Source organism: Erigeron canadensis, chromosome 3, assembly GCF_010389155.1.
Source record: "Erigeron canadensis isolate Cc75 chromosome 3, C_canadensis_v1, whole genome shotgun sequence".
Classification (NCBI taxonomy): Eukaryota; Viridiplantae; Streptophyta; class Magnoliopsida; order Asterales; family Asteraceae; genus Erigeron; species Erigeron canadensis.
The window spans coordinates 41,715,111-41,741,246 of record NC_057763.1 but is presented as its reverse complement, the minus strand read 5'-3'; the positions used below and the strand labels follow the sequence as shown (position 1 = coordinate 41,741,246).

General features: G+C 31.4%; 5 protein-coding genes and 5 non-coding genes across 10 annotated transcripts; 8 read left to right on the top strand and 2 right to left on the bottom strand.

Moving 5' to 3' along the window:
- Positions 1-2,656: 2,656 nt before the first annotated feature.
- LOC122593356 lies at positions 2,657-5,778 on the top strand. Its single transcript, XM_043765748.1, has 7 exons — positions 2,657-2,937; positions 4,069-4,157; positions 4,227-4,302; positions 4,457-4,506; positions 4,592-4,876; positions 5,086-5,124; positions 5,407-5,778. Exons 1-7 carry the CDS (start codon positions 2,760-2,762, stop codon positions 5,584-5,586), a joined length of 897 nt encoding a protein of 298 aa, XP_043621683.1. The 5' UTR covers positions 2,657-2,759; the 3' UTR covers positions 5,587-5,778.
- Positions 5,779-8,990: 3,212 nt separating this feature from the next.
- On the top strand, positions 8,991-9,077 carry LOC122594739. Its single transcript, XR_006323096.1, has one exon. It is a non-coding gene; the product is annotated as a small nucleolar RNA Z199 (small nucleolar RNA).
- Positions 9,078-9,172: 95 nt separating this feature from the next.
- Positions 9,173-9,250, top strand: LOC122594733. Its single transcript, XR_006323091.1, has one exon. It is a non-coding gene; the product is annotated as a small nucleolar RNA SNORD18 (small nucleolar RNA).
- A 55-nt stretch (positions 9,251-9,305) lies between these two features.
- LOC122594741 lies at positions 9,306-9,408 on the top strand. The gene has a single exon (XR_006323098.1). It is a non-coding gene; the product is annotated as a small nucleolar RNA R64/Z200 family (small nucleolar RNA).
- A 2,356-nt stretch (positions 9,409-11,764) lies between these two features.
- Positions 11,765-15,432, bottom strand: LOC122593484. Its single transcript, XM_043765902.1, has 7 exons — positions 15,293-15,432; positions 14,512-14,833; positions 14,335-14,428; positions 13,973-14,094; positions 13,428-13,577; positions 12,639-12,737; positions 11,765-12,139 (listed from the first exon to the last, which is right to left on the bottom strand). Exons 2-7 carry the CDS (start codon positions 14,830-14,832, stop codon positions 12,089-12,091), a joined length of 837 nt encoding a protein of 278 aa, XP_043621837.1. The 5' UTR covers position 14,833; positions 15,293-15,432; the 3' UTR covers positions 11,765-12,088.
- Positions 15,433-17,199: 1,767 nt separating this feature from the next.
- Positions 17,200-20,697, top strand: LOC122594186 (digalactosyldiacylglycerol synthase 2, chloroplastic). Its single transcript, XM_043766654.1, has 5 exons — positions 17,200-17,321; positions 17,654-18,009; positions 18,105-18,371; positions 18,787-19,136; positions 19,911-20,697. Exons 2-5 carry the CDS (start codon positions 17,728-17,730, stop codon positions 20,413-20,415), a joined length of 1,404 nt encoding a protein of 467 aa, XP_043622589.1. The 5' UTR covers positions 17,200-17,321; positions 17,654-17,727; the 3' UTR covers positions 20,416-20,697.
- Positions 20,698-20,935: 238 nt separating this feature from the next.
- On the bottom strand, positions 20,936-21,945 carry LOC122592153 (elicitor-responsive protein 3-like). The gene is made up of 3 exons (XM_043764357.1): positions 21,806-21,945; positions 21,597-21,711; positions 20,936-21,327 (listed from the first exon to the last, which is right to left on the bottom strand). Exons 1-3 carry the CDS (start codon positions 21,943-21,945, stop codon positions 21,262-21,264), a joined length of 321 nt encoding a protein of 106 aa, XP_043620292.1. The 3' UTR covers positions 20,936-21,261.
- Positions 21,946-22,911: 966 nt separating this feature from the next.
- LOC122593438 lies at positions 22,912-25,628 on the top strand. The gene is made up of 4 exons (XM_043765850.1): positions 22,912-23,235; positions 23,662-23,808; positions 24,467-24,623; positions 25,293-25,628. The coding sequence occupies exons 1-3, from the start codon at positions 23,023-23,025 to the stop codon at positions 24,608-24,610; spliced, it is 504 nt and encodes a 167-aa protein (XP_043621785.1). The 5' UTR covers positions 22,912-23,022; the 3' UTR covers positions 24,611-24,623; positions 25,293-25,628.
- Positions 25,629-25,968: 340 nt separating this feature from the next.
- On the top strand, positions 25,969-26,039 carry TRNAG-GCC. The gene has a single exon. It is a non-coding gene; the product is annotated as a tRNA-Gly (tRNA).
- Positions 26,040-26,047: 8 nt separating this feature from the next.
- On the top strand, positions 26,048-26,134 carry LOC122594697. The gene has a single exon (XR_006323072.1). It is a non-coding gene; the product is annotated as a small nucleolar RNA snoR114 (small nucleolar RNA).
- Positions 26,135-26,136: the final 2 nt, after the last annotated feature.

The window sequence follows — 26,136 nt, the reverse complement described above, 5'->3', positions numbered from 1 at the left end:
GTTGTGAGTTTGTACTTTTTCGGGTTAGGAGTTGTTCGTTGCTGTTGTGTGAAGCATATATTTGCTCTGGTTGCTTGCTTTTTGTTGTTCATCAATCAGTGCTGCATTTGCTATTGACATTTGCTTTGGTAATGTAGCTTATAACATTATTTGTTTTATAGCATTACCCTGCACATGTTCTAGTCTTAATCAATTTATTGTCAACCAATACAACAACTATGTATTTTGGAAATTTTGTCCATGATCTTAGTAAAGACTATACAAAAGATTTGTTTTTATACATGTTAACTTTCTCCATTGCCACTGGCATATTACATTAGACTTTAGATGGCTACCATAGTAATCTTCTCTTTTATATGTCAAGATATAGATTGATGTTGATCTCTTTTTATAAACATTGACAACACTCCAAAAGTTGTTTCTAAAGGTTTATAAATGATCAAATTTGTTGGTTTCCTTATTTTTCTTGCCTTCTGCTGTAATGTTTCTTTTCAAACATATTGTTCTTTTTTTTGTTAATTGTACTTTATTTGTTACTACTTGATAGTACCTACATATATAGTTCTGTGTATGTTTGTATGTTAACCAAAAGAGTCATAAGGGAAAAAGCTATCATCTTGCTCCTCCAAAATTAAGAAATTGAATATGTAATGTTGTATGTAATAGTTACAATAATTCCATAGTTGATTTTCTTCATACATGTCTTCAGTATTTGATTCAATATTAATTTAATTATTGCTTTATGTTAGATATAAAACGCAAACAGTAAAAAAGTATGCTGGAAAACGTTTAGATGAAGGAACCAACTCCTGCTCATCTTCAAATGTTACCTATTTGATGGCTTGCTCTTTGTTTCTTTGATTTGGCCAAGGACAATATTATATGTAACGTATTCTTACATGTTTTGCATGTATTTTATAAGTATATATATAAAGGTTTGTAAAGATTTCGGCATTAGTTCATCAGTCTACCCCCTTTATTGAAATATTTGAGGATGCATTTACAAGATTAGCATTTGTCCGATACTCATATCTTTTTACTTTTATTATTAAAACCTTTGCAAGCACTAATCATATAATATCTTTAAACATGTCTGAAACTCAAAAGTTTTGAAGCACCAGCAAGGAATTGCAAAACGACGTACACATTACTACACAAAATCGCACACTAAACGACGTCGCTCAACGAGCGGCAAAGAACCACCTAGTTAAATTTATAAGTGTTAGAAAACAAAAGAAATAAAAAACACAATAGGATTTGAAGGATATGTTTCAAATTTATTCTGAAAATATTCTCTTTACTTTTATGAAAAATCTATATATAATTAAAAATTGAGTGATGTGAAAATAAATTTGAAACTATTTAATAGGGTAATTAATTGTTAAATATTTAGTTAATTTATAATTCAAGTTTACTCCTATGGGTTAATTATAAACCGCCCAAAGATCAAACAAAAGTCCAACTAACAAATTCATCATCCCACCCCAAATAATACTCATCCATTTTATATCCATAAAACATGCCGTCTAATTAAAAAAGAAAAAAAAATTCATTTTATTTTCTCTTACTTTATTTCCATGATCGATGTCCGATCCATAGCTCAAGCCACGCAAGTTTAAAAATGTATTCTATGTATATTTTGTTTTTCCTTCTATTTATTATCCTAATTGATTTGTTCTGTGTGGAGAGTAATATACATGACAAGTGAAAAATATATCTTGCAACAACTTTCAACATTGCAAACAGTTTCGTCATACAAAACAAGAACATGAAGAAGAGTGTACGTTTATACATTATGTTTTAACTTCCTCTTAATAAGTACACACATTACTACATTTAAATTATAACAAATAGCAAATTAAAAAAACATTAGATCGTTTCGTTTACAAATTCTGATGTAATACAATAAAATCAAAATTAGATTTTTTTAATTGTGTTTGATTGTTCAAAAATAAAAGAATTTCATATAATGAAATAATCATTCCTTGGAATGTGTAGGATTTTCATTCCATTCATTACATGAACCTCCAAATGACATAATATATGTATTCAAATTTTAAACAGATTTTATTTTTATAAAAAAAAATTATGTAAATCAAACACACCTATCAAGTATTGGTACATATTAAAATGAAATATATGATTAAAAAAACTGTTTAGATGAAGCTGAGTGGGGTTAATAGTTAAACTTCTACTCTTTGATAAAAGTTATAGGTCTCCTACATTTTAAAAATAGTTTTTTAAAAGAATTATCTTGTAAATGACCCAATTTATTACCACGCTAGTCTCTATATTAAATAAAAGATAATTGTGATCATCATCTTTAAAAAAAATAACTTATTTAATACTTCTAAATCTTTTTACGTCACTCGGCTCGCGCGCAACCCCGCCCCGTTAACCATTAATGATGTCATAATTTTTTTCATAATTTAATATCTTTAAACATAACTAATATTTACTTTTGTCTTCTATGAAGCTATATTTATTTTTAAAAAAATATTTCTATTATATTTATAAAATTCTAACAATTTATACATAGATCTTTTATATTCCTGTCATCTAAACAATTTTTTAGCTAAAATCCTAGTATTACACGGTACAACGCTAGTAATTGTAAAAAATACAGTAACTAATACTAACCAAACAGGCCCAATCGGAAAACAAAATCAGAAGAAAAGGCGGAGATAGGCGGGGGTTGGTGGTGGGCGGTTGGGCCAAAACTGTATGTCTGACTCTGGAATTCTACTAGCTGCTCAAACATGGAAACTAGTAGTAGTAGTGATAGCGGGAATAATAATAATAAGGTAATAATAGTCGCTTCATCTTCAAGAAGAGGGATGATACAGAATCCATTTACTTTGAAGGTGGGTCAAGTATTTACCGGATTTGGCGTTGGTTGTGGTCTTGGTATCGGCGTTGGCAGGCCTTTAAATCTTGGTATTTTCTCTCTTTCTGTGTGTGTTTAGAAAGAATTACACAAATGAATTTTGGGGGAATTTTCAAACCTAAAAATGCCAAAACCCATGATGATAATCATCCCTGTATGTTGTTTTTCTTTCTATCTTTTCGGTTTAATTGAATGTTTTTTTATTTCTTCTTCATTATTATTAGTCAATGTTGATACATAGGAGGAATATATGCAGTAAGCATTATCAGATATTTGTAATTTCACCAACCTAGCTATATTAATTTCAAACAAACTCAATCTGAAAATGTAGATATCATACCAGTATATGTGTCCATCCGTTCCCAAATAACTGTCCCTAGAAAACAAACACACATTTAAGAAACGTGCAGTTGTTAGTTTGTTATCGACTAATTTTTCCTAAGATATACTCCGTATAATAATGATAATGATCGTAATATAACACCTTTGACATTTTATCTACTGATTCTTTGAGTTTGTGATTACTATTTTCAATTGAGGATAATATTAGTAACTTCACTGGTTCTATCTATGCAATGTATTTTGCAATTATTTTGGGGAAGAGGGGATACGATTTGCAGGATTGTGGTTCTGTTTTCTCGTCAAACGGAAGTGTAAATGATGGAAACAAAAACACATGATCATAATTCATGAACTAGACAATAACGGGAGATACGGTTTCATATCCTGACTTTTCTAATTTTGGATGCCGTGGTCTTGAAAACAAACTTAAGTTATGTTGGATAGAAGATGTGTTGACTTTAGTGCAATTGTGAGACTCTCGTGGGGGATACTATTTTGAAACCAATGAATAATTGATGACCTTGAGACATGATAAAATTTAGTAGAATAAATGGGTTCTTTGTTTATGTATCAGTTACTTTCTCATTTCTGTTAAAATGCATTTCTTTTCTGAATGACTTGTGTTAACTGCTTTGGATCAATCCTTAAAGGCTTCAATTTCTTTTTTTTTTTATTTTTCCTTTTTCGTTCATGTTCCCAGTATATGTTATCGCTTAAAATATATAAAACACCAGATATGTTTAGAAGGTGTCTCGGATTATAATTATTGCACATCTATAATCCATTACGATTTACTGGTTTTTTAATCTTTTTCATTTTATTATTCTTTTTGTTACCAGGTGCAATACCAGTATTAAATCAAGTTATGGTTGCTGCTAGAGGAGCATCCGATGTTTTCTCAGGAGTTGGAAGACATGTTAACCACTCTGTAAGCTAACCCCTGCTTACTTCACTTCAGGCCGTATACGAAACATATTTAATTTTTTTACCTTTTCAGTTGAAAAAGGTTGGAGCCAAAAACATCGAAGCGGGCATTGGATGCGGAGTTGGTTTTGGCCATGGTTTTGGAGTTGGTATGCATTTTCATTCGTAATGAAAAGTTACTACTATTTTTTTTGGGATTTTTTTTCTGTAATAATTTTGAATTGAGGTTTCATAAGCAATAGTTTTATCTTATTTACCATTTAACAGAAATATAATAAAAAGACAATAATATTCACGTGGCAGGTCTTGCTATAAAGCCTGGGGTTATGCATCAAATACAAATGAGTCTTGTAGTATGTAATTTCTTTTCATCGTACTAAAGTATAAGTTCTCTTTCTGTAAACCAAGTTCTGTATCTTATATGACTTTATGTTACAGCAAACTGCAACAAAGTTGATGATGAGATTTGGAGTGACACCCAATCTGTCAAGTGTTGCCGGAGGCATGCTTCCCCAATCGTTACAAAGTGGTACTAGTACCTTAAGTCCACTGGCAAATTTGATGAAATCTGAAACTGGATCAACATCTATAGACGGAGACTTGAGTACAACACAGAAATTGCCATCATCAAGCTCATCTTATGCAAGTCGCACGGAGAAGGTTATCAATAACTTCTTGCAAAGTCCTTTTCTAGAAGGTGAACCCAGTGAAGCAAAAAATCAGGTATGCAACAGTCCGGTCTTTTTTAATGTTAAAAACCTGAATACTTCGTTAGCAAGCAATGAGTATCATTTACATGATGAAAGAGCATTCTTGAATGCTAAAAGTATGCACAAGAACCATTAAGCATGCAGTCCGTGTCTGAAGTTTATATATCTTGATATGCTTCTTTCCTTAATAAATTGACTCCTTAAGTTTTCTACTTTTTATAGGTTAAACACTTCCAGTCTGAGAAGGACGTGATCCAATTGGTATGTCTGCATTTCATCGTGTACTTTAAACTTCTTTTTCTGTATCATGGTCCTTTATACTATATTGCCTTTTACCATTTCACCCAGGAGAGATAGCACTGCTTTATCTTCATCAATCTGATTTTTGGAGTCAATACCTTATAGCTCTAGGGTAAAAATTTAAATTTTGAAAAAAGCCTAACCTTTAAAGTTACTCATTAAATCGAAAAGGAGCAAGTACAATCACCAAAGTTAGATTGTTGCACTCATTCTCTCTAAGAACGTGTTCGGTAATGTATGTAGGTTTTGAAACAACAACTTGCTCTTGAGAAGCTTAAAGAAGAAAATGAGAAACTTCAACAAATATTAGTTGAAGACTTAAAAGTCTCACCAGACAAGTTCAAAGTCAACGGGTACTCAGGATATACATGTAGTGAATGTTTTGAGTGTCGAAGTAGACGTAGAAGAGATAGGCGAAAGTAAGTAAAAGATTACAATCGGTATGTAACAAACTGTACTACACAAATTTTGTTTTAAAGCCTTCAAAATAATGATGAAGTGACATAGGAGTTAGATTAATTGTTCTGATCGATCTGTTTGTAAACTGATTTTCAATTGTTGACTTCTTGTTTAATTATTACAAATCCTTGTAGTATTTACTGGAGTATTAAACTAGACTTGAGAATCTTGACTTGTAGGTGTCCGCTTTGAACTATAATCTTGACTTGTTGATAATGAAGTTACATTGATATTGCAACTCTCACCATAGTCACCAATAAGCACACAAGACATGCCTACAGTGAGTGTATTGTATTGGGGCTATTACATATACTTTTGACTTTAAGCTTAATTTTTTTACTTCAGTTGATGTTATTAGAGGACAACAGGGGACTTAAATATGTGTACCCCCCTTGTAAAGCAAGGAAGGGTGGGGATTCTCTCAAGTTGAGTGCTTAACTTGAGTCAAGTCGGGGAGATCTTAGCCCTTGAATAAAAATCAATGGTTAATATTCAAAGATGGTCATTGAATCTTAGCCTTTGATTTTCATCCAAGGGCCAAGATCATCCTAACATGGCTAATTATGTTAGGATCAACTTGAGGGAATCCCGATATATACATCAGAATGATCACTTCATGCATTGAAATTAACCCCATATTTTATTTCTTTGGCTTTTTTATTTCAAGCTGACTAGTTATTAGGTCATCTTCAATGGTATTTTCAATATACCCAAACATACTGGTCATTTCATCAATGCATCAACAAATTGTTCACTTAATGTGTTGAAACTCAATTTATACATGCCACATCTTGATGCATATTAAATTAAAAAAACTTTACATATACATATACTCACATATATTAAGAAAAAGAGAGTTGACCCCATATTTACAACTAGGTAGCCCGGGCCGCCCGTTGGGCGGCATCGGGTATTAAAAGAGCGTTGACGTGTATGGGTAAAAGTGACAGAACCGTTGTTGATCAAAGACATACGCTGAGTGCCAATAGAACCATAAACTTTTTATAAAAACAACTAGTATTCATTTAATTCAATATAAAAACAACTGGTAAAATAAATAAAGTTGTCACATATCAAATACTATTATTTTATAAAATAACTTAAAAACAAACTCAAAAATCAAAAGAGAACAAAAAATTACAACGAAAAGAAAACTGAATAACATATATGCGATACAAAACTTTACAAAAAGAAAATAACAAAAAGTTTACTAAAAATATTGTAGAAAGCAAAAAAATTTAAAAACTGTAAATATACAAATGGAATATTAATTAAAACATAATGTTGTAAAAGAATGCTACAAAAAAGATAATATTACAAAGTATAAACAAAATTGTAAAATACAAGCCAAAAAAGCAAAAAGCTAAACAAAAATTAAGACTAAATGTATAAAATAAATGTAAAAAAAAAAACATAAGTTACAACTCATATCTAATTTTTATGAAGTATAAACTTATAGTACAAAAAGTTACCAAATAATGTCATTCCATGATATATGTTAAGGGTCTAAAAAGAAGAAAAAAGTAGCAATTTACAAATACACCATCATGTTTATGTCACTCAAAAGAATAATAAAAAAGAAAAAACGTTGATAAAATAAACTCAAAAGTCAAAAGAAAATAATAAGAATCAACAGAATATATGTAAACAATTTAATATCAGAAATTTGTTTAAGAATATAACAAAATTTTTAGATTTTTTTTTTATAAGAAACAAAATATTAAAATTCATACTATTACACAAAAAATAAATGCTTAAAAAACTCCAAAAGTAAAATCTAAAAACTAAAAATTTAAAAAAAGTTTTTTTTATTTTAAAAATGATAATGTTTAAATAAAATCATGTTACTTAAATTAGTTTCAAATAAAATCAAATGAAACAATAAGGGGCAAGAGTATAAGTATGAATCTATTTAAATATAAAACTCCAAGGTTATATATGAAAATTATGTGGGTGCAAAAATAAAGGAAGTAAAAGTTCAAAATTGATGTGGGGGGTGGGGGGGGGGGGGGGGTTAAGCATATATTGACATATGTTTTATTTATACTGAAAATGCAGATGAAGACAAAATAACTACTATTCACATCCACTTTCTTTATTAAAGAAGGTAATACCGAGCAACAAATTGAAAGTACAATCATATTGGTGGGTATATTACCATTGGGGATGGACTTATAGTCGTTCACATTGGTAAATTGGAAAGTTTCTCTTTTTTTTTTTTTTATAAAAAAATATTTTTTATTTGTAAGTTTTAGAGTCAAATACGTTTAAAATATTTTGGGCATTTCATACCTCATTGTACTGTTTGATAGATGTCAAGTTTGAAGCTTAAATTGACAAATGTGAAACATTAGTGAAAGTGTTTTGTTAGATAATACAGCTGCAATTACACGTAAAGTAATTATCAAGTTATTAAAAGTATTAATTAAACAAAATCATATCTTTATCTTTATATATAATAATAATAATAATAATAATAATAATAATAATAATAATAAAGGATTTTTTCTTAAAAAGTATTTTTAAAAAGATTATAATGTGTCAAGATCACACAATTTTTAAAACATTTTTTCTTTCATTGATGATGTCATATTTGAAAAGAAAAAAAAAACCTCACTTAATGCTTATTTAAAATTTTTAATCTTTTATTTGAAACAAATAAATTTTGAATTTTTTCTATATAATATTATGAAATGGCTTTTTATACTTTGTTAACGCAATAGGTACTCTTATTTTACATATCACTGTGTTAATCGATTCACTATCTTTATATCAAAGTTATAATATATTGATAACAAAATTTACATACATTCTTTTATAGTTTTTTGGTTTTAAAATTTTAATTACAATGTTCGGGTTGAACCCGGGTTGCTTAGCTAGTTTAAAATCATATCAATGTTGCAATTTAACCCAATTCCTTATTAAATATAGTGACAAACTATTATTTAAGTTTCATGCAATGCCTTTGTGTAGTTTACGAATATCGTTAAGGATAGAAGATTGTCGTTGAAATAATAAATAGTTATATTAGGTTACAATAACAAACAAATGTAACCCAATAATATTGGCAAAAAAGCCCATACGATAATGATAATATCTAAAATGGACCCAATATGGCAATATTGTAATGTAATGGGCTAAACCCATAACAACATCAATTAGGGTTGCCGTAAAACCTACATGATTTGCTATAAAAGCAAAGCCATGACTTAGATTCTGCATCTCATTCTCCCTTCAAGCTAACAAAAGCAATTTGTTTATTTATTTATTTATTTATTTTTATTTATCAGTTCAACAACACATCCGCTATACTTTTCCATACAAATTAATTTTTTTTTTATTTTGGCTTATTTTGTTTCTGTATATTTTGTCAAATGATGAGAAACATAACTGCAACAAAATGATCGAATTCATACATTCGTTCGTGATTACTAGTATTTAAGTCTCTGATGATATATTCTAACCTTTTCTTATACCTTTTTAATAAATTTTTTTGCTCTGTTTTACTTTTAATTTTTATTTGTGGTTTTATGTTCATATGTTTAATCTGGAGAGATGATGATTAACTTATTGGTCCGTGTTTCTGAATTAACCGTGACCGACAACTCTTTAACCAACCTCTGATCTCCCTCCATACTTTTATTACTTATTTATAAGAATTATATTATAAAGATAGTAGTATTGTTTTGCTTTGATGAATTATGAATCTAATCACATGTCAGACTTCAGAGGTCTCTTTTAAACAAAGTGATCAATGAGATTACATTTCATATTTCTGAGCTCATATGTATAAATCTGACTGTTTTAACATATTTATACCGGGGTTAATTATTTTTTGTAATTTGATTAAAGGTGTTTCAGTTTTTTATTTATTTATTTTTTTATCGTTTTTTCTTATAGAGATATATGTAGAACATAAAATAACAAAAAACCATAGCTGAAATAGGCCACTTTTTAATAAGGAGCTACCTGTTTTCTTTTCATTCAGGAAAAACAACTGTCAGAGGTTTAGGGTTTAGGGTTACAATGAATATCTATACAAATATATTAATACCTGCGTTTTGCTGTGGAGCACCACAAAAGGTCCCTAACAAACATTAACCCACTACTGGATGAAATTGAGAAAAGGGTTGAATTGAATTCTTGAACTGAGCCTCTTTTCTGAATTTCCTCACAGTCGTGAGTTATACTTCAAAATTGAGAAATGGTTCTCGCTGTACCGTAATCTACACATGAAGTGTTATTCTCTGATGTAGTGTGCAAACTGTTGGACGAATTCTCAACTTGTTACACAGAATAACCATAAAACAAAACAATAATGAACAGGAAATTTAGGACGTTACTAGTATTATTCAATTTAGAATGCTGAATTTATGTTACCTGAGAACAAATTTATTACTCATCAATCGATTCATACCAAAAACTTCTTTTTTTTCTTTGTATTTTAATTTCCTTCAAATTATAAGTTTTTTTATTCCAGTTTATAGAAATAGACAATTAGTTGATTTTTAATTTTTAGATATTTAAAACTTTTTTGTCATTCTAAGTTATAGCTTTTCAAAATATAAAAATTAAACTTTTTTGAGTTTTTTTTAACGTTTTGTTTTTGGTTAAATATCTGAAAGGTAAGTATATTTTACATTTTTCTGTTGTGAAAATAATTATCATTTGATTCATTGTATGTAACTTATTTGATAAGTTTGAATGATTAATGTAAATTTTTTACGTTGATCAATCAAAAACTTTTACGTTGCAACTCATATGGCGTGCTACGTATACTCTTTTACATTAATCGTTCAATTTAGCGAGTTAATTACATACAATGAATCAAATGAAAATTACATTCACACAGTAAAAAAAAATGTAAAAGTTACATGCATTCCCAGATATTAAACCTTTTACTTTTCAATGAGTTTTTGTACATTAAAAAACGTCTAGCTTTTTAAATTTGGATATCGAAATTCACTATCTGAAATTTTGGATATCAAACTTTGAACATTCTTGGGAACCACTGCTCTTATTTTCGAATAGTGGATTTCAATATCCAAATATGAATTTAAATGTTCCATATTCAAAATTTGGGATATCCAAATTTTTGGATAAAATTGGATTGGATTACGTGTTCAAATGTGAATAATTTTGAACACCTCTAGTGATTCTTCTTTATACGAAAACTTAACAAAAATCAACAATAGAAATATCAAAAAAAAGGTTGGATTAAATAAATCACGTAGTATTCATATAGCCGTTATGATTAAATAAATCTTATTCTATTTGTTGCCAATCAAGGGCTCTTTCTTCTTCTTTATCTTCAAATTCCAATTCGTCAAATCTTTGATGAAAGATAGAACAAGATACATTTTGCATCATATCTAAAGGATTTTCTGGTTCGGATTGATCTTGGACCAATCTTACCTAGGATCGTAAATCCCAAATTTGTCTATGAAGAACGAATCTATTTGTATTGGTATCTTTAGTTGATTTTTTTTATGTGTAATACTAATTGGTAAGGCCTCGTTGGTAAGTGTTACAAGATCTAGTTATCTATATTATACAAATGTAATAATCAAATACACTAATTCATCGAAAATATAATTGCAAACATGTCCTTATTTATGTTTTTGGGTTAATGGTTAAATAATTGTTAGATGTTAATGGTTAAATAATTGTTAGAAGGAATGGAATGTAGCGAAGATAGTAAAAATGATTTCTTTTGTTTTGTATAAACAAAATAGATATAAGATGAAAATAATAAAAATAGGCGTAAAAGAATAGATATATTTTTTAAAAAAAATATATTATATTGTTTTGTATAAACAAAGAATAAATATAAGATATCATCTATTAATCTTTAATTAGGTATTAAATAACAAAGTAATTAAATTGTTAAAAATAATATTCAATATTATTGTTTTTTATTTGTAATTATCTTATGTTTATTCTTTGTTTATACCAAACAATATAATATATACTCTTTTTAAATAACCATTCTTTTTCTGAATATTTTCATTGACATTAGGAATGTATTATTAGGATGGGTTTTCGAAAGTCCTGAGTTGCGTGATTCGAGCTTTGCATACTGCCCAATCGGAAAACAAAATCAGAAGCAACAGAAAGAAAAAATCATCCATAGGCGGGGCAGTACGGCAAAAACTGGTCTGAAATTCTATTAGCTGCTCAAATATGGAAACTAGTAGTAGCAGTGATAGCGGGAATAATAATGTAATAATAGTTGCATCATCATCATCATCAAAAAGAGAAGCTGGTGGGATGATGAAGATTGACGATACAGAATGAGCAACCCCTAGTAACAGACAAATCATTCATCATTATCACTTCTATCTAAGCTCTATCCGAAATCTTTTTGGTTAGTAAGGATCAATCATTAATCAATAATTTACAAATCAATCGAGTCCTCTATACTTATATATTTCTTTGGCTGTTTGATATCAATTGACAAGCTTTTCTACTGCTTTCCATTGGTAGCTTGACCTTTCTCTACAATCCTCTCTAGTTTCTGATGATTCCATGCCAAAACAACAATAACTGTTAATAGTGGGAAGAAAAAAATAATACAATACTACAATAACTCCATAAAACATTTGAATGGGGTTAAGTTAAATTAAACGTCAAAAAGGAAAAGTGAAGGTGGTGTTGTGTTACACCCAAATCGTGTGAAAACCCACTCACATGATAATTTATTAATCCAATAAAAACAAAAATCAAAAAGAGGAAATGATTACACTTAGACAATGAATGGTGTGGATCACTTCTATAAAATTTTTGATTTGATGCACATCCGCCCATAATAGTGTCACAGCCAAAATATTTTAGCAGCAGAGTGATTTTGCTCAAAGATTTTTACAAGTCTCAATTACCAGTTTCAAAAACACAGAAAAAACACCTCAAGAATTGACTTATGACTAGATGCAACTGATGAACCAAAAGCAAACTTTGCAACAGAATCAACTATAGTTGTTCTAAAGCCTTTCAAGTCCCTGTCTAGAAATACCTACCTGAACAGATTTGCAAACTTCATCCATTTTGTTTATTAGTAGGTCTGTACGGATCAACCCTCTTTCTTCTGCTAAAGTAGGCCGAGGTGAAATCATTGCCTACATTTTGATAGGAGAAAACCGTAAGAAGTTAAAATAAAAAGTAACCTTTCAATAATTAGTAATGATAAAAAGACATAAGCTAAAGAATGATCCAATATCCATATAATAGTCATCTTACATGTTATATAATATAGTTACTAACATCAAATGGGTGTTATATATGTGAACATTTCATACCACTTATAAGATCTTATTGTACTTTACAAGTTGTTTAAATTGAGTTATTATGATGTTGTAACCTTTGATTACTTCACAACAGCACTTTGAGCAATATCTTAATCAAAGCTAACTAACTTAAAGCCTCGTTTGGGCTAGTAACCAAACTGTGTACCAAGAACAAATGAAATTGAGGGTTCAGACTTGAGAGTAGAGAGAATTTGGGGAATATTTTCTGTATATTGATTCAACCAAATGAATACAGGGGACTATGCTACTATATCTACATACATGTGAAGTGTAACTAGCTACCAAACTTAATTAACTAGTAACTAACAGAACAGCTTTCTAACTAACTTTAGCTACTACAAAAGTTACATGATATTACATTCCTTGAAGTATTTGTGATGCCACATGTATTGGTTCGGTACAGTGTTGATGACTGGTGGTGTATTGTTTACACCTTTATGTACATTACATAACCAGCAATAGGTTCACTTTCAAGTTTCAGTTAGTATATAATATGGTTACCTTCCAACTTGTTGGTGATCTTGAGACATTTGATCCCTCCGTAAAAGATCTCGTCTGAACTCGACTTTGTGGTTCGGTACCATGAACTGAAGCCCTCCGAGGCCTTCCTGCATCTTGTAATATAATCTTTGAGGCTTCTTTCACTATCGCCTAGATCATATAAAATGGCATCATATGTATTTGGGTATTAGAAATTCGACTGTTTGGAGTCAAACATGCCATGCTTTAACTTTGATTTGACTCAAGTTTGTTTCAAGTTCTTGACAAAAACTCGTAATCTAGCTAGAAATAACAAGTATACAAACAGGAAGGAAACAAGAAATCTGGTCTTACTTCCTAGCAAAAGATTAACGACTATGCAATCGGAAGAAAAGATATGGTATTTTTAACACTAGCAGAACTATACTATAAGACCATCCTAGACTGATTAGTTGCTTGGTATTGATTATAACAGCATAAGACTACAATAGAACTCTCTCTTCTTTCTTTGCACAAATAAATATACAATATGTGGTAAAACTACAAAAAGTAGAGAGTATATATACCTTCCTTAAAAGTTGAGGATTTGAAACGCCTTGAATTTGTAATTCATCTACAAAGGAAGCTTTTCCTTGGGCTACACTTTCGAGTCTAAAGGTATGAATTCCAAACATCGCTTGTAAGCAACCTAGTTAGAAACAATTGACGCAACTAATCAAGCAGGCTATTTGTATGAACATCTCACAAGAAATAAAGCTCCTACACCAAGTAACTTTCAAGTTGAAGTAGCCATAAGACACAAAACACACTTCTGTGAGTTATTACTATGTAAACTCCGAATTGCACACATGCATAGAAAGCACGTAACAGGGCTTTTGCTAAACAGATTTATGGTATTGAACGAATACAGAGATTCTCAAACTACTACCTTGTTCAATAATAATATCGATTGCTAGAGCTAGGGGAATACGCCTTTCCACCTTAACGAACCCCCAAAAGGGTATATATGATGGTCTTGACACCTTCAAAAGAATAATTTCATCAACAACTAGCCTCCATTAAAAACCGAAATCTCAAAACTTTATGCAGTAAATTACGTTAGTACCTTGTACACTACTTCAGAAGAAGTAACATATAGTTCTCGTGAGGATAAATCTTTTGACAGCACATACCGTCGCATGGGAAGATAGAGCAACATGATTACGCCAACTCCCCAAGCTAAAACTAACAGCAGAGATATTGAAACCCATATAATAGTATCGTACGTTACAACACTTGAAGCAAATTCTTTAAAAGAGGCTATATACAGTATCTGCTCGGAGACATCCCCGTCTTCATCGGAATCGCGCTCAGACACAGGGTTAGAAAGGAGCAACTCCTTTGAAGACCCTGCTCTTTGTATTCCGTCCATATGTCCCAAGAACATCCTTCAAGCCAGATATTGAAATAATGGTAGATGGTATTAGCTAAATGGGCGGGCCAATCGAGCTGGATAACGGGTCAAATTAAATGGGTTGGGCGTATACATGATTTTAAAAAGTTTATACTTATTTCACCATAATCAGAATCCAGAAATATGCATCAAATATATAAACTTGGGGTGACTTACGACTTGTTTCGACCTACTTGACGCATTTCCAAAAAGAAGAAACAGAAATCCCTATACTTGAATCAATATCATATATACATTTTTTATTATTATTATTATTTAACCAGTATAGATTTAAAGTAAAAATGATAAAAACACAACCCTAAAAATAGTAAAGCATCAATCAATAGTTGAAATGGTCAGTGAAATAAAGAATACATAGATACAATCAGTACGTGTTATTTAATTTTAGTGAGAAATTTAAATGAAAGAGTGAGGAAGCTAGAATGAAATATACCTAGCTGGCAAATCTGGGAGACTAACAAACAAGTGTAGTGGAGATGGACCAATCCACAACAAGGTTTGGTTTTTTATAATCAAGAAAGAATTATTAACCTGGGTTTTGTTTTCCACTGCTACTCCAATCAATTTAGTTAGAGGGCGTTTGGGATTTAGTTTTAAAAGATTATTTGCTATTAGGTTCATATAACGTAATTAACGGAAAAAGGTATTTGGTAAAAAGTTTATTATCCGCGTTTTTAAATAGATAAAACGTAATTTTGGAAAAACATGTTGTCACATTTTCTTTTATACACAATTTTTAAACGTAAAATTTATTTTATATAATCAATCCCAAACATCTTACTCAATTCAAAAACACTTACAATCAAATACATATTTCACCATTATCATAGCTTAAAAAGTTAAACACATCAATTTGCAACCTAATTGAACTTTTAAATATTTTATTTTTCAAATTAGTAAAAATACAAGATGATATTATTGAAATTTTTCTTGGATAAAAAAAAAAGACTATTTAACTTTTAAATATATTTTTCCTTGACTTTTTCAAGAGAAAAAATAATAATGAAAAAAATTCAATACATTTTAATTATTTTTTTAGAGATGAAACTTTTTTTTATTATTTTTATTTTACAGCTTTGATTTTCTAGAGTAACATGCAATAAAGTTTTTTTTTTAAAATGACATGTAAAGATTTTTTTTTTTTTTAATAGTTTAAAGGGTTGCGCCGGAATGAAACTATGCTCAAAAAGTTATAATGTGCATGAACTAACGTTTTTGTTTATTGTATGCATAAACTTTGTAAAAATGTTTAAATCATGCAATGTGTATACGTGGCAGCCCATATGAGTTGCCACATGTAAAAAAAAAATAAAATTAAACAGGCCACGTGTAAGGTTTTGATTGGTCAGTCACAAAAAGTTATATGATATAAACATTTTTACTAAGTTTATGCATACAATAAACAAAAACGTTAGTTGGTGCACACTATAACTTTTTGGGCATAGTTAATTGCATTCCGTCGCACTAAACCTTAGTTTAAAGTAAGTGTAGAGTATTATCATTATATTATATGTTAACGAGACGTGACCTAACATCAAATACTTAATAAATACTTTCGTAAATATTGTAACTATATAAGTTAAATTTCTCTATAAACATTTCTTATAACTAGCACGTTACCCGCACAATGCGGCGGTGGTCGTAACAATACCGTTGTAGTGGTGGGCCGAGTGTTGGTGGTGGAGACGGCGTCGAGTGGTGTGGATAATTGATGTAAATGGTTAATGAAAATATATTAAAGAATAAATGATTGGTATTGTAAATTAATCATTAATGTTATGAGGTAGTGTATGTTGAAATATTTTAATGGTTGCTAAGTGAATATTACATATTTTCAACACTTTTATAAATAAAATGGGCTATTTCTTTTATAATATAGTATAGATGTATGGAAAGATGAACTATCTCAACATTTTTTTTTGCAGGGATCACTTTCAACATTCTATTCTCTCTTCTTTCTTACTTTTTTTTCCTTTAAAAAGAAGATTTATTGCAATAAATTCTAAGAACGTGAGAGACAAAACGAAAATCATCAATAGATAAATTGTAAGAGAAATGATAAATATTTTTAAGATAATAACCTAAAAATCCTCTAAATTATTAAATGATGACAAAAAGTAAAAGGATAAAATTAAAAACGAAAATAATGAAATTTATGTGTCATTATCTCATATTTTTAAGAATTTTTAAAGTAATCTATCCATGTACATAAACTACTAATTAAAAGAGGGGAATTTATTTACATGTATCAAGAATTCAAGATATTCGCATCTTTCGTTTACGCATCTCACCCAATAATAATAATAATAAATAAATAATCACTTTATTGTTTTTGGTCGTCTTCTTTATCAAGCAAGCAACCAATTAATCAAACTAAACTGGTGTTTGTTTAACAAATATTTTATATATAAATTCAACAACAGTCAACAACTACAACTTGCTTGGTTTCTCTTAATTTCAAGGTACGCTTGTTTCTTGCTGCCCAAAACAGCTCTCTGTATCGATCTTCACTTTTTCTTTTAATTTAATCAGCGACAACTAAGATTACGATTTATTTCCTGATTTCAGTTATTATGTTTTCATTTGTTTTGTGTAGTCATTCCATTTATTTAATACTAATAATTTATTCATTCCAAAGTATCATCTTTTTAGATACTTACTGCTACCTACAAGAATGATCCAATACGTTACTTTATTGTCCCTGTTTTTGCTAACGTGCAATCAATGAACTCAATATATATATATATATATAATACTTGTTAATTACTTTCTTTTTTATGTATCCAACTCTCAGATTCATTCTTGGTTAACTTGTGATAACACACATGAAAACCAAAACCGTTTGTCGTGTACAAAGTCGATGAATTTATGGATAAGAAGGAGCATATTGCGATATTTACCACCGCGAGCCTTCCATGGATGACCGGGACTGCTGTTAATCCGTTATTCCGTGCAGCTTATCTCGCCAAAGATGGACACCGAAAGGTTACTTTGGTCATTCCATGGCTATCAAAGACCGATCAAGAACATGTATACCCCGACAACATAACATTTGATTCACCCAAGGAGCAAGAAAAATATGTCCGCGAGTGGATTGAGAAAAGGACTGAGCTTTTGTGTACTTTTAATATATGCTTTTATCCGGCCAAGGTAAATCATGCATTTACCCTACAAGTTTGATTTTTTTATGAAATTTGATTTGTTGACTGCAATCTTGAACTATTTTCCTTTTAATGCTTTTGAAGTTTTCAAGAAGTAAAAGAAGCATTCTTGCTCTTGGGGATATAACAGAGTGCATATCGGATGAAGAATCAGATATTGCCGTCCTTGAGGAACCCGAGCATCTTACATGGTACCATCATGGCAAAAGATGGAAGATTAAGTTCCGATATGTTATAGGAATTGTTCACACAAACTATTTGGAGTACGTGAAAAGAGAAAAATATGGACGTGCCTATGCATTTCTGCTCAAATACATGAATAATTGGGTGGTTGATATATATTGTCACAAGGTTGGTTTCTCGATTTCCTGTTTCTTGATGGATAAAAATAGTTATTTGATTGTCATACGTAGACCGCCTTGGTAACTCGCTTGTAAATTGTCATCTACAGGTGTTAAACTTGGTTCATGTCCTTCAAACTGTTGATAGTTTTAATTGCTAATTGTGACATCTTCCATGAAAAGAGATAAACTTTGACTTTGTCAAAAAGTTATAGTAGTTCATAATCAAATCTATATGATATCTGTATGATGTCAAGCAATATTAATATATGTGGTAAAGTTTATAGCAATTCATAAAAATAATCCTTCCTGAAAAGTTTATACATTGTTGTTGTGTCAATTTATAGCTTAGCATATCGTCAACTTCAGATTTAGAATTCTGTATTTACTTCATAAATTTAAAAAGCATCATGAACTTGTGGCAGGCAATACGGTTATCAGGGGCAACACAAGAACTACCAAGATCAGTTATTTGCAATGTTCATGGCGTTAATCCCAAGTTCCTTGATATTGGGATGAAAAAGAAAGAACAACAGAAACATGAAAGTCATGCTTTTACTAAAGGCGCATACTATATTGGGAAAATGGTATGGAGCAAAGGCTACAAGGAGCTTCTTCAACTTCTCCGTGATCACCAAAAAGAACTTGGTGGACTTGAGGTTGATTTGTTTGGTACTGGTGAGGATTCTGCTCAGATACAAGAAGCTGCCTCCGAGTTAAATTTAAACATCAGGGTGTATCCTGGACGTGATCATGCAGACCCTTTGTTTCACGAGTAAGTTAAGCTAAAACTTCTATGACTAGTTTGCTATAGTAGCAGCAGTTATGATCCTTGTACACTTGAATTTGAATGGGTAGACTTGGGTTATGTTTTATCTCTAATGGATAACAATTGTTATATGACTTATATCTAAAGGAATATTGTAGCTAAAAAGGAAACGGGTCAAATGGGCGAATTGGGTCGAATGTTACCCAAAGTGTATTTTCAATGCATACAAGCATACAATCTTCTTAGTATTACTGTATAAAGCTATATCAATATGGTTTTTTGTAAGGGAAAAGTGTATTTTAGGGTAACTTAGTAATGTGACAATCTTCAATTTCAGGAACTTTCTTTTCATTTCACCCATCTGGAAATATGATGAAATCTGGGCAATTTCGGTCATTTTACCCTAGTTTAATGAAAATCGGTTATAATTTTACTTGAATTGCCGAGATGATAAGAATGTTACTGAACTCAAGGATTGGTGCATAATCAGTTATCCTAAATTTTCTCTTTGTAAGCACAATTTATTATCAAGAGATAGACATAATAAAAAGGGTTTTGTGTCAACATAACCCGCCTGCTACCAAAAGTTACCCGATCTGACTCATCACCCAGCCTACCTTATATCTAGCTTGACTTTTAGGATTAGGTGAGCACAACGTTGAATAGTTGTTGCTGTTTCTTTTCTGCTCGTGTGATATTGGCAAATTCTAAACCTTGACTTTTTAGGATTAGTATATTTCTTTCTTCTTTCAACTTTTGATAATCTGATTCCTGTCATAGTTACAAGGTGTTTCTGAATCCAAGCACCACAGATGTGGTTTGTACAACAAGCGCAGAAGCTTTAGCCATGGGCAAAATAGTCATTTGTGCAGATCATGTATCAAACAAATTCTTTAAGCAATTTGCCAATTGCCGAACATTTAATGATGGAGAGAGTTTTGTTGAAGTTACACGCCAGTCATTGACTGAACAACCTGCTCCACTAACTGATTCAGAAATGCATGAGCTTTCATGGGATGCTGCTACTTCCCGATTTCTAAAAGCTGCAGAGCTTAACAAAGCACCCGAGAAGAAATTAACAAAACCACATTCTAAAAGCTTTATGTCATCATCATTAAGTTTTCACAGGAATCTCGAGGATGCATCCGCGTTTATGCATTTCGTTGGAACTGGGCTTGTGAGTCCAGTACCTAATGAACAACAAATTCAAGAGCTTGGTTTGAAGAAGCCGACTAAAAAACATGGAGTTTCCCCTCGAAAAGATTCATATTTAGGTCTGTTCTAAAAACATGGGCAAAATAGTTATTTTGCTGGAATCAGGTTTGTTTTCTGTTTCTGAATTCATATTTGGGGTTCACACATAGCATTATTTAATTTTTGGTGATGTTGTATCTTATAATTCTTTGTGAAGCATGATAAATTGTAACTTTTTTGTTCTTTCAATGCTATAGATTAGTAGTGTCAGTCTTTGTTTATCTTGATTGTAGTTTGGAACCCTAACGGGATTATGTTATTCAAGTTTTTAGATGATTCTGGTGTATATATAAATTATATACTTGTTATACTACACACTACAGACCACAGAATCCTCTTCCTTATGCTTTTATTTAACATGTTTCCGCTTTAGCTTAACTTCTTGGTTCTTGTTATCTGATAAAGAACAAAACCCTAACCATGTTCATAGGTAGATAGTTTGAGGTTTGTGGTCGAGTTCAAGGGATATGCTTTTGTAAGTAGGATGTGTAGAGTGACTAGAGTCATGTACCTTAATCTTAACAACCCAGTTTTGCATTTGGATATTGGTATAGTGCACGCAGACTGGAAGATTTTGAGCCCTAGTGGTGTAACAGTAGAATCTCTAAGAAAGTGTCTAACACACATTTATGATTTATTCAGAAGAGTAAAATATCTTGCATAGCAGTTTTCGAATTGAACCTATATAGGGCACACATTGTACAGGACTGATATCCACGACGCTATGTAGGTCTGCACCCTCGGGGAGGGGGGACACACACCATTTACAACTTGACATCAAAGAGTAAGGAGCTAAGTTACATATTATTTTTTGAAATGCATGTAAGTTACATATTGATGATTGAAGATCAGAAGTGCAAGCATGTTGGCCATGTAACTAATGATGGCCCGATTGCTTCCATCCACCAATATTCCCGTCTGTTGGATCAAAACCTCGACTTCTCTGCAACAACAGAGATAACATTTAGTGGTTGCTTATCATCCTCCTAGCTGAACTAAGTGTACAATAGTTTCAGGATTGAAAATATATATTAAAAAAAGCCTTAAACTGATACCATTTTAGATTTATATTTTTCAAGTATAATACCAAAGTTTTATGTGTTTCGAAGTCTGGTTTGGGACCAAACTGATTCTAAACCGGAACTGGACCGGTTATGTTATTAACAAAAGCACACCCTTTAAGTCTACTTCTGCAAGAAACAAAAAATAAACCTGGGCTGTAAAGTTGAGGCCGATTCTGATCTCTCCGCAGAATTTATCATCCTTGTTGATGTTATATGACTTTGCCGGAATATCTCCATCACGAAAAAGTGCATCCAACGGGATACTGAAGAAAATTAATAACATCCCACATTCATTTCCGTTTCCAATAATTTTTTTATTTAATTATATAGGGAACAAGATGAAGCTATGCAACTTGCCTGGCATGACCAACAAAGTCATCGGTACTCATATCACTATCCATAATTTTGATCCTTAAATCTGTTGAATCTTGGCTTGAAACATCGAATAAGAACGTCTCGTTCCATTCAGGGTTAGACCCTTTACCTGCATTATACATTTATACATACCATGAAAAACAGGACCTTATGAAATAAAAAGAGAATAAATAATGAAATTATATATGTGCCTGATGCAACATTGGTTTTCTTTTCCTGAGACATGTATGTAAGAATAACATATGGGTCCATGTTGCCTGTAAAAGTACACCAACGTAAAAATGAATTTCAATACACGGCCCGTATAACATATATGGGGATCCAATACACAAATGTACATATGTAATGACAATATGATTGTTAGAATTTGATAGCACGACGGACTTACAAAGCATATCTGTGTTCTCGAGGCCTTTAGCACTCGCGACAAGAACTTCAAGCGTTCCTTCTGGCATCTTTACCGATCAAACGATGCTTAAAAGACAATAAGATGAAACTTTCTGGTTTTATTTAGAGTCTTCCTGTTTTCTTTATTTGAAGATTATTGAAAAAATATATATTTGTTTGGGGTTGATTTCATAGGTTGTGAGACATATTCGCTGGTTTTTTGGATGTGAAAAAAATGAGAGATGATAAATTTGTTTAAAATTTACTATGTTGCATGGTGTTGAAATGAGAATGTGGAGTTATCTTGGAGCATTTATATTCATAAATAAAAGTTACATATGCAAAAGTACAATCAAGTGAACATATGCGAAGATGTTTATTGGATACATGTAACAACTAACTAGTGTTTAGTGGAAGATGATAAAAGATGTTCATCTTGGAGCATTTATATTCATAAACCTTCTCTTTGAAATTTTGATATAACCAATTACCGAATTATGTAATAAACTTCTTAGAATATATATATATATTTTATATGTGTTTTTTATACTTGTCGTCTTAAATTTAACTTATCTAAAAGTTACCCAAAAAAGACTTTTGTGTAGATGGATGTGAGTGAAATGTATGATTTTATTAGTATGCACCTGAGGGGGTTTAGTCAAAAATCATACCCCATGACTGTTTAAAGAAAAAAAGGTATCGGGCTTAATAAAAAGAGTGAGGCTAACTTTGTAAAATACAAATAACGACCACGAGAGTCAGATATAGTCGTAAAAAACAAAACATCGGCCAGTAGCAAAGAATCTGGGGGAATGGCGTCGTCAACCGTCGTATCTAAAGATATACCATCGAAAACCGCCGCATGGGTCACCGGATTCATCATGAACTGTGGTGGCGGCGGCGTAATTCCGTCTAATATGGACAGGGAAGGAGTGGAAACTGATCTGATCCGCAGCCTTGTCAAGGTTCAACATATTGATCGTGGCCGTGTTTCCTGCATCCTCACCGTCAAACCTTATGCTTGTGTATATCTCCCTACCTATCTCTCTCTTTACCTTAATTGCATATCTGAGTTATTGTCTGCTTGTTTCTTTAAGCCGATAAATGATAACAAACATATCAGAAAACCGATTTATCGCAACAAAGTTCTTTGCTTGTAGATAAGCAATCCCAAACACACCATATATGCAACAAAGTTCTTTGCTTTTATTGTTTTTAGGACAAAATGACAAACTTTACTTTGAGGTAAAGAGTTTAAATACTGAAATGGACTTTTTTAAACTATTAATTGGACATTCGGGAAAAGTTAATTGCGGAAATCGTCAGACACTGCCTGACACTATATTCAACGGCCGTATTTTAAGGTAGTATGTTAGTATGTTTGATAAAGGAAACAATTGCTTGTATCGGTTTTGATAATGTTGGAAATGTGATGGTTATCCTAAATGCAGAATGCTTACAACACTTTTCATGGAGGAGTGGTTGGATCAATAGCAGAGATTGTTGGCATAGCTTGTGCTAGAACCGTTGTTAGCAAAGATAAAGAGCTTTTTCTTGGTGAACTGAGCGTCTCTTGTCTCGCTGCTATCAAAATCCACGTATGCCTTTGAGCCATTTCCTTTGTTATTCTTGCTATCTGATAAAAACTGCTATGATTCATTTTTCCATAGTTGGTCTTGTCAATCTATCGATACTATGCTTAACGTCAAGCCAAGTGAAACTGATTGACAATCAAGTTTTGGCAGTATATTCCAGGCTAATTTCTTGAGCAATTTTATTCAGAAAGTAATGTCGAATTGGACACATAATGAATAGGTAAGCAGTTAAGTGGATAATAAATAGTCAAAGTGGTGGAAATGTCTAACGCCTTGGTGCTCCTTAAGCAGCAGCTCTAAGTTGAGATTCTGAGAACATTAGACTTTTGTGGACCAAAGCCAACACCATTCAGTAATCTGTATCTATGATGGCGTACAATTATATAAATCTGAATATAAAAATAAATTACATCAATGTAATTTGAAGAACATTATTCTGGATATATGAAAGTGATAATGCAGAATCTTAAGATGAGAGAATTATATCATTCAAACTTACACTGTCAAGTTTATGGTATTTGACAGTCTCCATGACTGCTATGCACACTGAATTCATATCATATCATATTAGATATTTACCTTCGTAATGTGAGAGATGGTTTCTTCTTTGAGGGTTTTTAATCAAAAGTATTTAAACTGCAACTCTTTAAAATATGACCAGGAAGAAGTGATCGTTGATGCATCTGTGGTAAGGAGTGGAAGGAACTTGACAGTTGTCACCATAGAGTTCAAGCAAAAGGATTCAGAAAGAGTGTCTTACTTGTGCCGTGCTACCTTATATAACATGCCTGTTGCCAGTTTGTGAGGAATCCTTCCAGGTTCGTGACTTAGCTTAAAATGACACAAATGTAGGCAAACAAGTTGAAAGACTACCAAAGTCTTTTCTTATGCTTATCACTGCCCAATTTGCTTTTCTCCAAAAATTTCAATAATTATCAAAAAAATAAATACAGTAGTTCATTTAACCATACGTATACATTACATTATTCAAAAAGCTGGAAAAATAGTGTGGGTCAACACAAATCGTCGGTTTGAAACCGACCCATCAAAAGAAATGGAAAATTTTGACCAAGGCCATGACCCATCCATTTTAGTACATCAAAACTTGATTAGTAATATTTGTGACTAAAATATAAAGGACATGTTACTTGTTTGGTTCATGTTGGTGTTGCTTTGTTTGTGAAATCGGTTTCTTTAGCTTTTTTAATTTGATCAGGTCTACCTTTTTTCTCTTTCAAGCTTTACTATCCTATCTTTGACTTACTAAACTTAAATCAGGTCTGTATTTTCAGATATATATAAACTATATAAACTAGAACCTGGCAAGTGAGAGCAACCCTTGGAAGATAACTCTACATACAAATAGCCTATATCACAAATTTGAACCTAAACTTCTTTTTTTTTTGGGTAAAAATTTGAACCTAAACTTGATTTTACTTTTAAAGTATTGTCTTATCGACTTTCCTTTCCTTTATGGGTTCTTGCAGGTCCATCTGCTTGATGTCAAATGAAAAGATTACAAGACCTGCAGAAAAGATACTACATGTATTTGGTATTAAGTCAAGATTGAGACCTGCAGGAAGACAAGAAAGTGGTACAAGGGATTAAAATTCTCTAGATTGTACCTGATCAATACTAATATCTAGATAGTGTTTAGTTTGAATGGTTTGCTATATAATATGTACATGGAGATAATTTACTTGCAGATTGAATAGCATCCATTTTATGTCGAGTCTGTCTTTGTGTTATTGTAGTCATTGTCATACCATCATTTTCTTTGTATCTAACTTTGTTTGTGTATACGTGTTTGTTTTTAGCGTTAACGTTTCAATATATATGTAAATTTGTTGTAATCTGTCATGTAAACTTAATTAAAAGGTAAAAAATAGTTTGGTAATTCATTAGTTTTGCGACAGAAATAGAAATGTCAACAAAATAGTCGAAGTCATTTCATAAGCTTTTAGCAGTCGTGTTAATGTACACATTGTTAAGATGATTGAATGATATATCATGTCTCAAAATCTCACAGATAAATACTGAAGTAGGATTTATAAATACGAAAAGGAAAAAAAAAAATGTATGTTTCAAGGAAAAGCAATTGGAACCCATTCTATTGCCCCCAATAAAACTATAAAAAATAAGAAAACAATTATACAACATCAAGCACCAGTGGTCTAGTGGTAGAATAGTACCCTGCCACGGTACAGACCCGGGTTCGATTCCCGGCTGGTGCATTATAATTGAGCAATGATGACATGCCTCGATGATGGTTGGGTCCATCATATCCTCCTGAATTCTACAGGTTGACACTACAGGCCCTTCTGAGCTCAA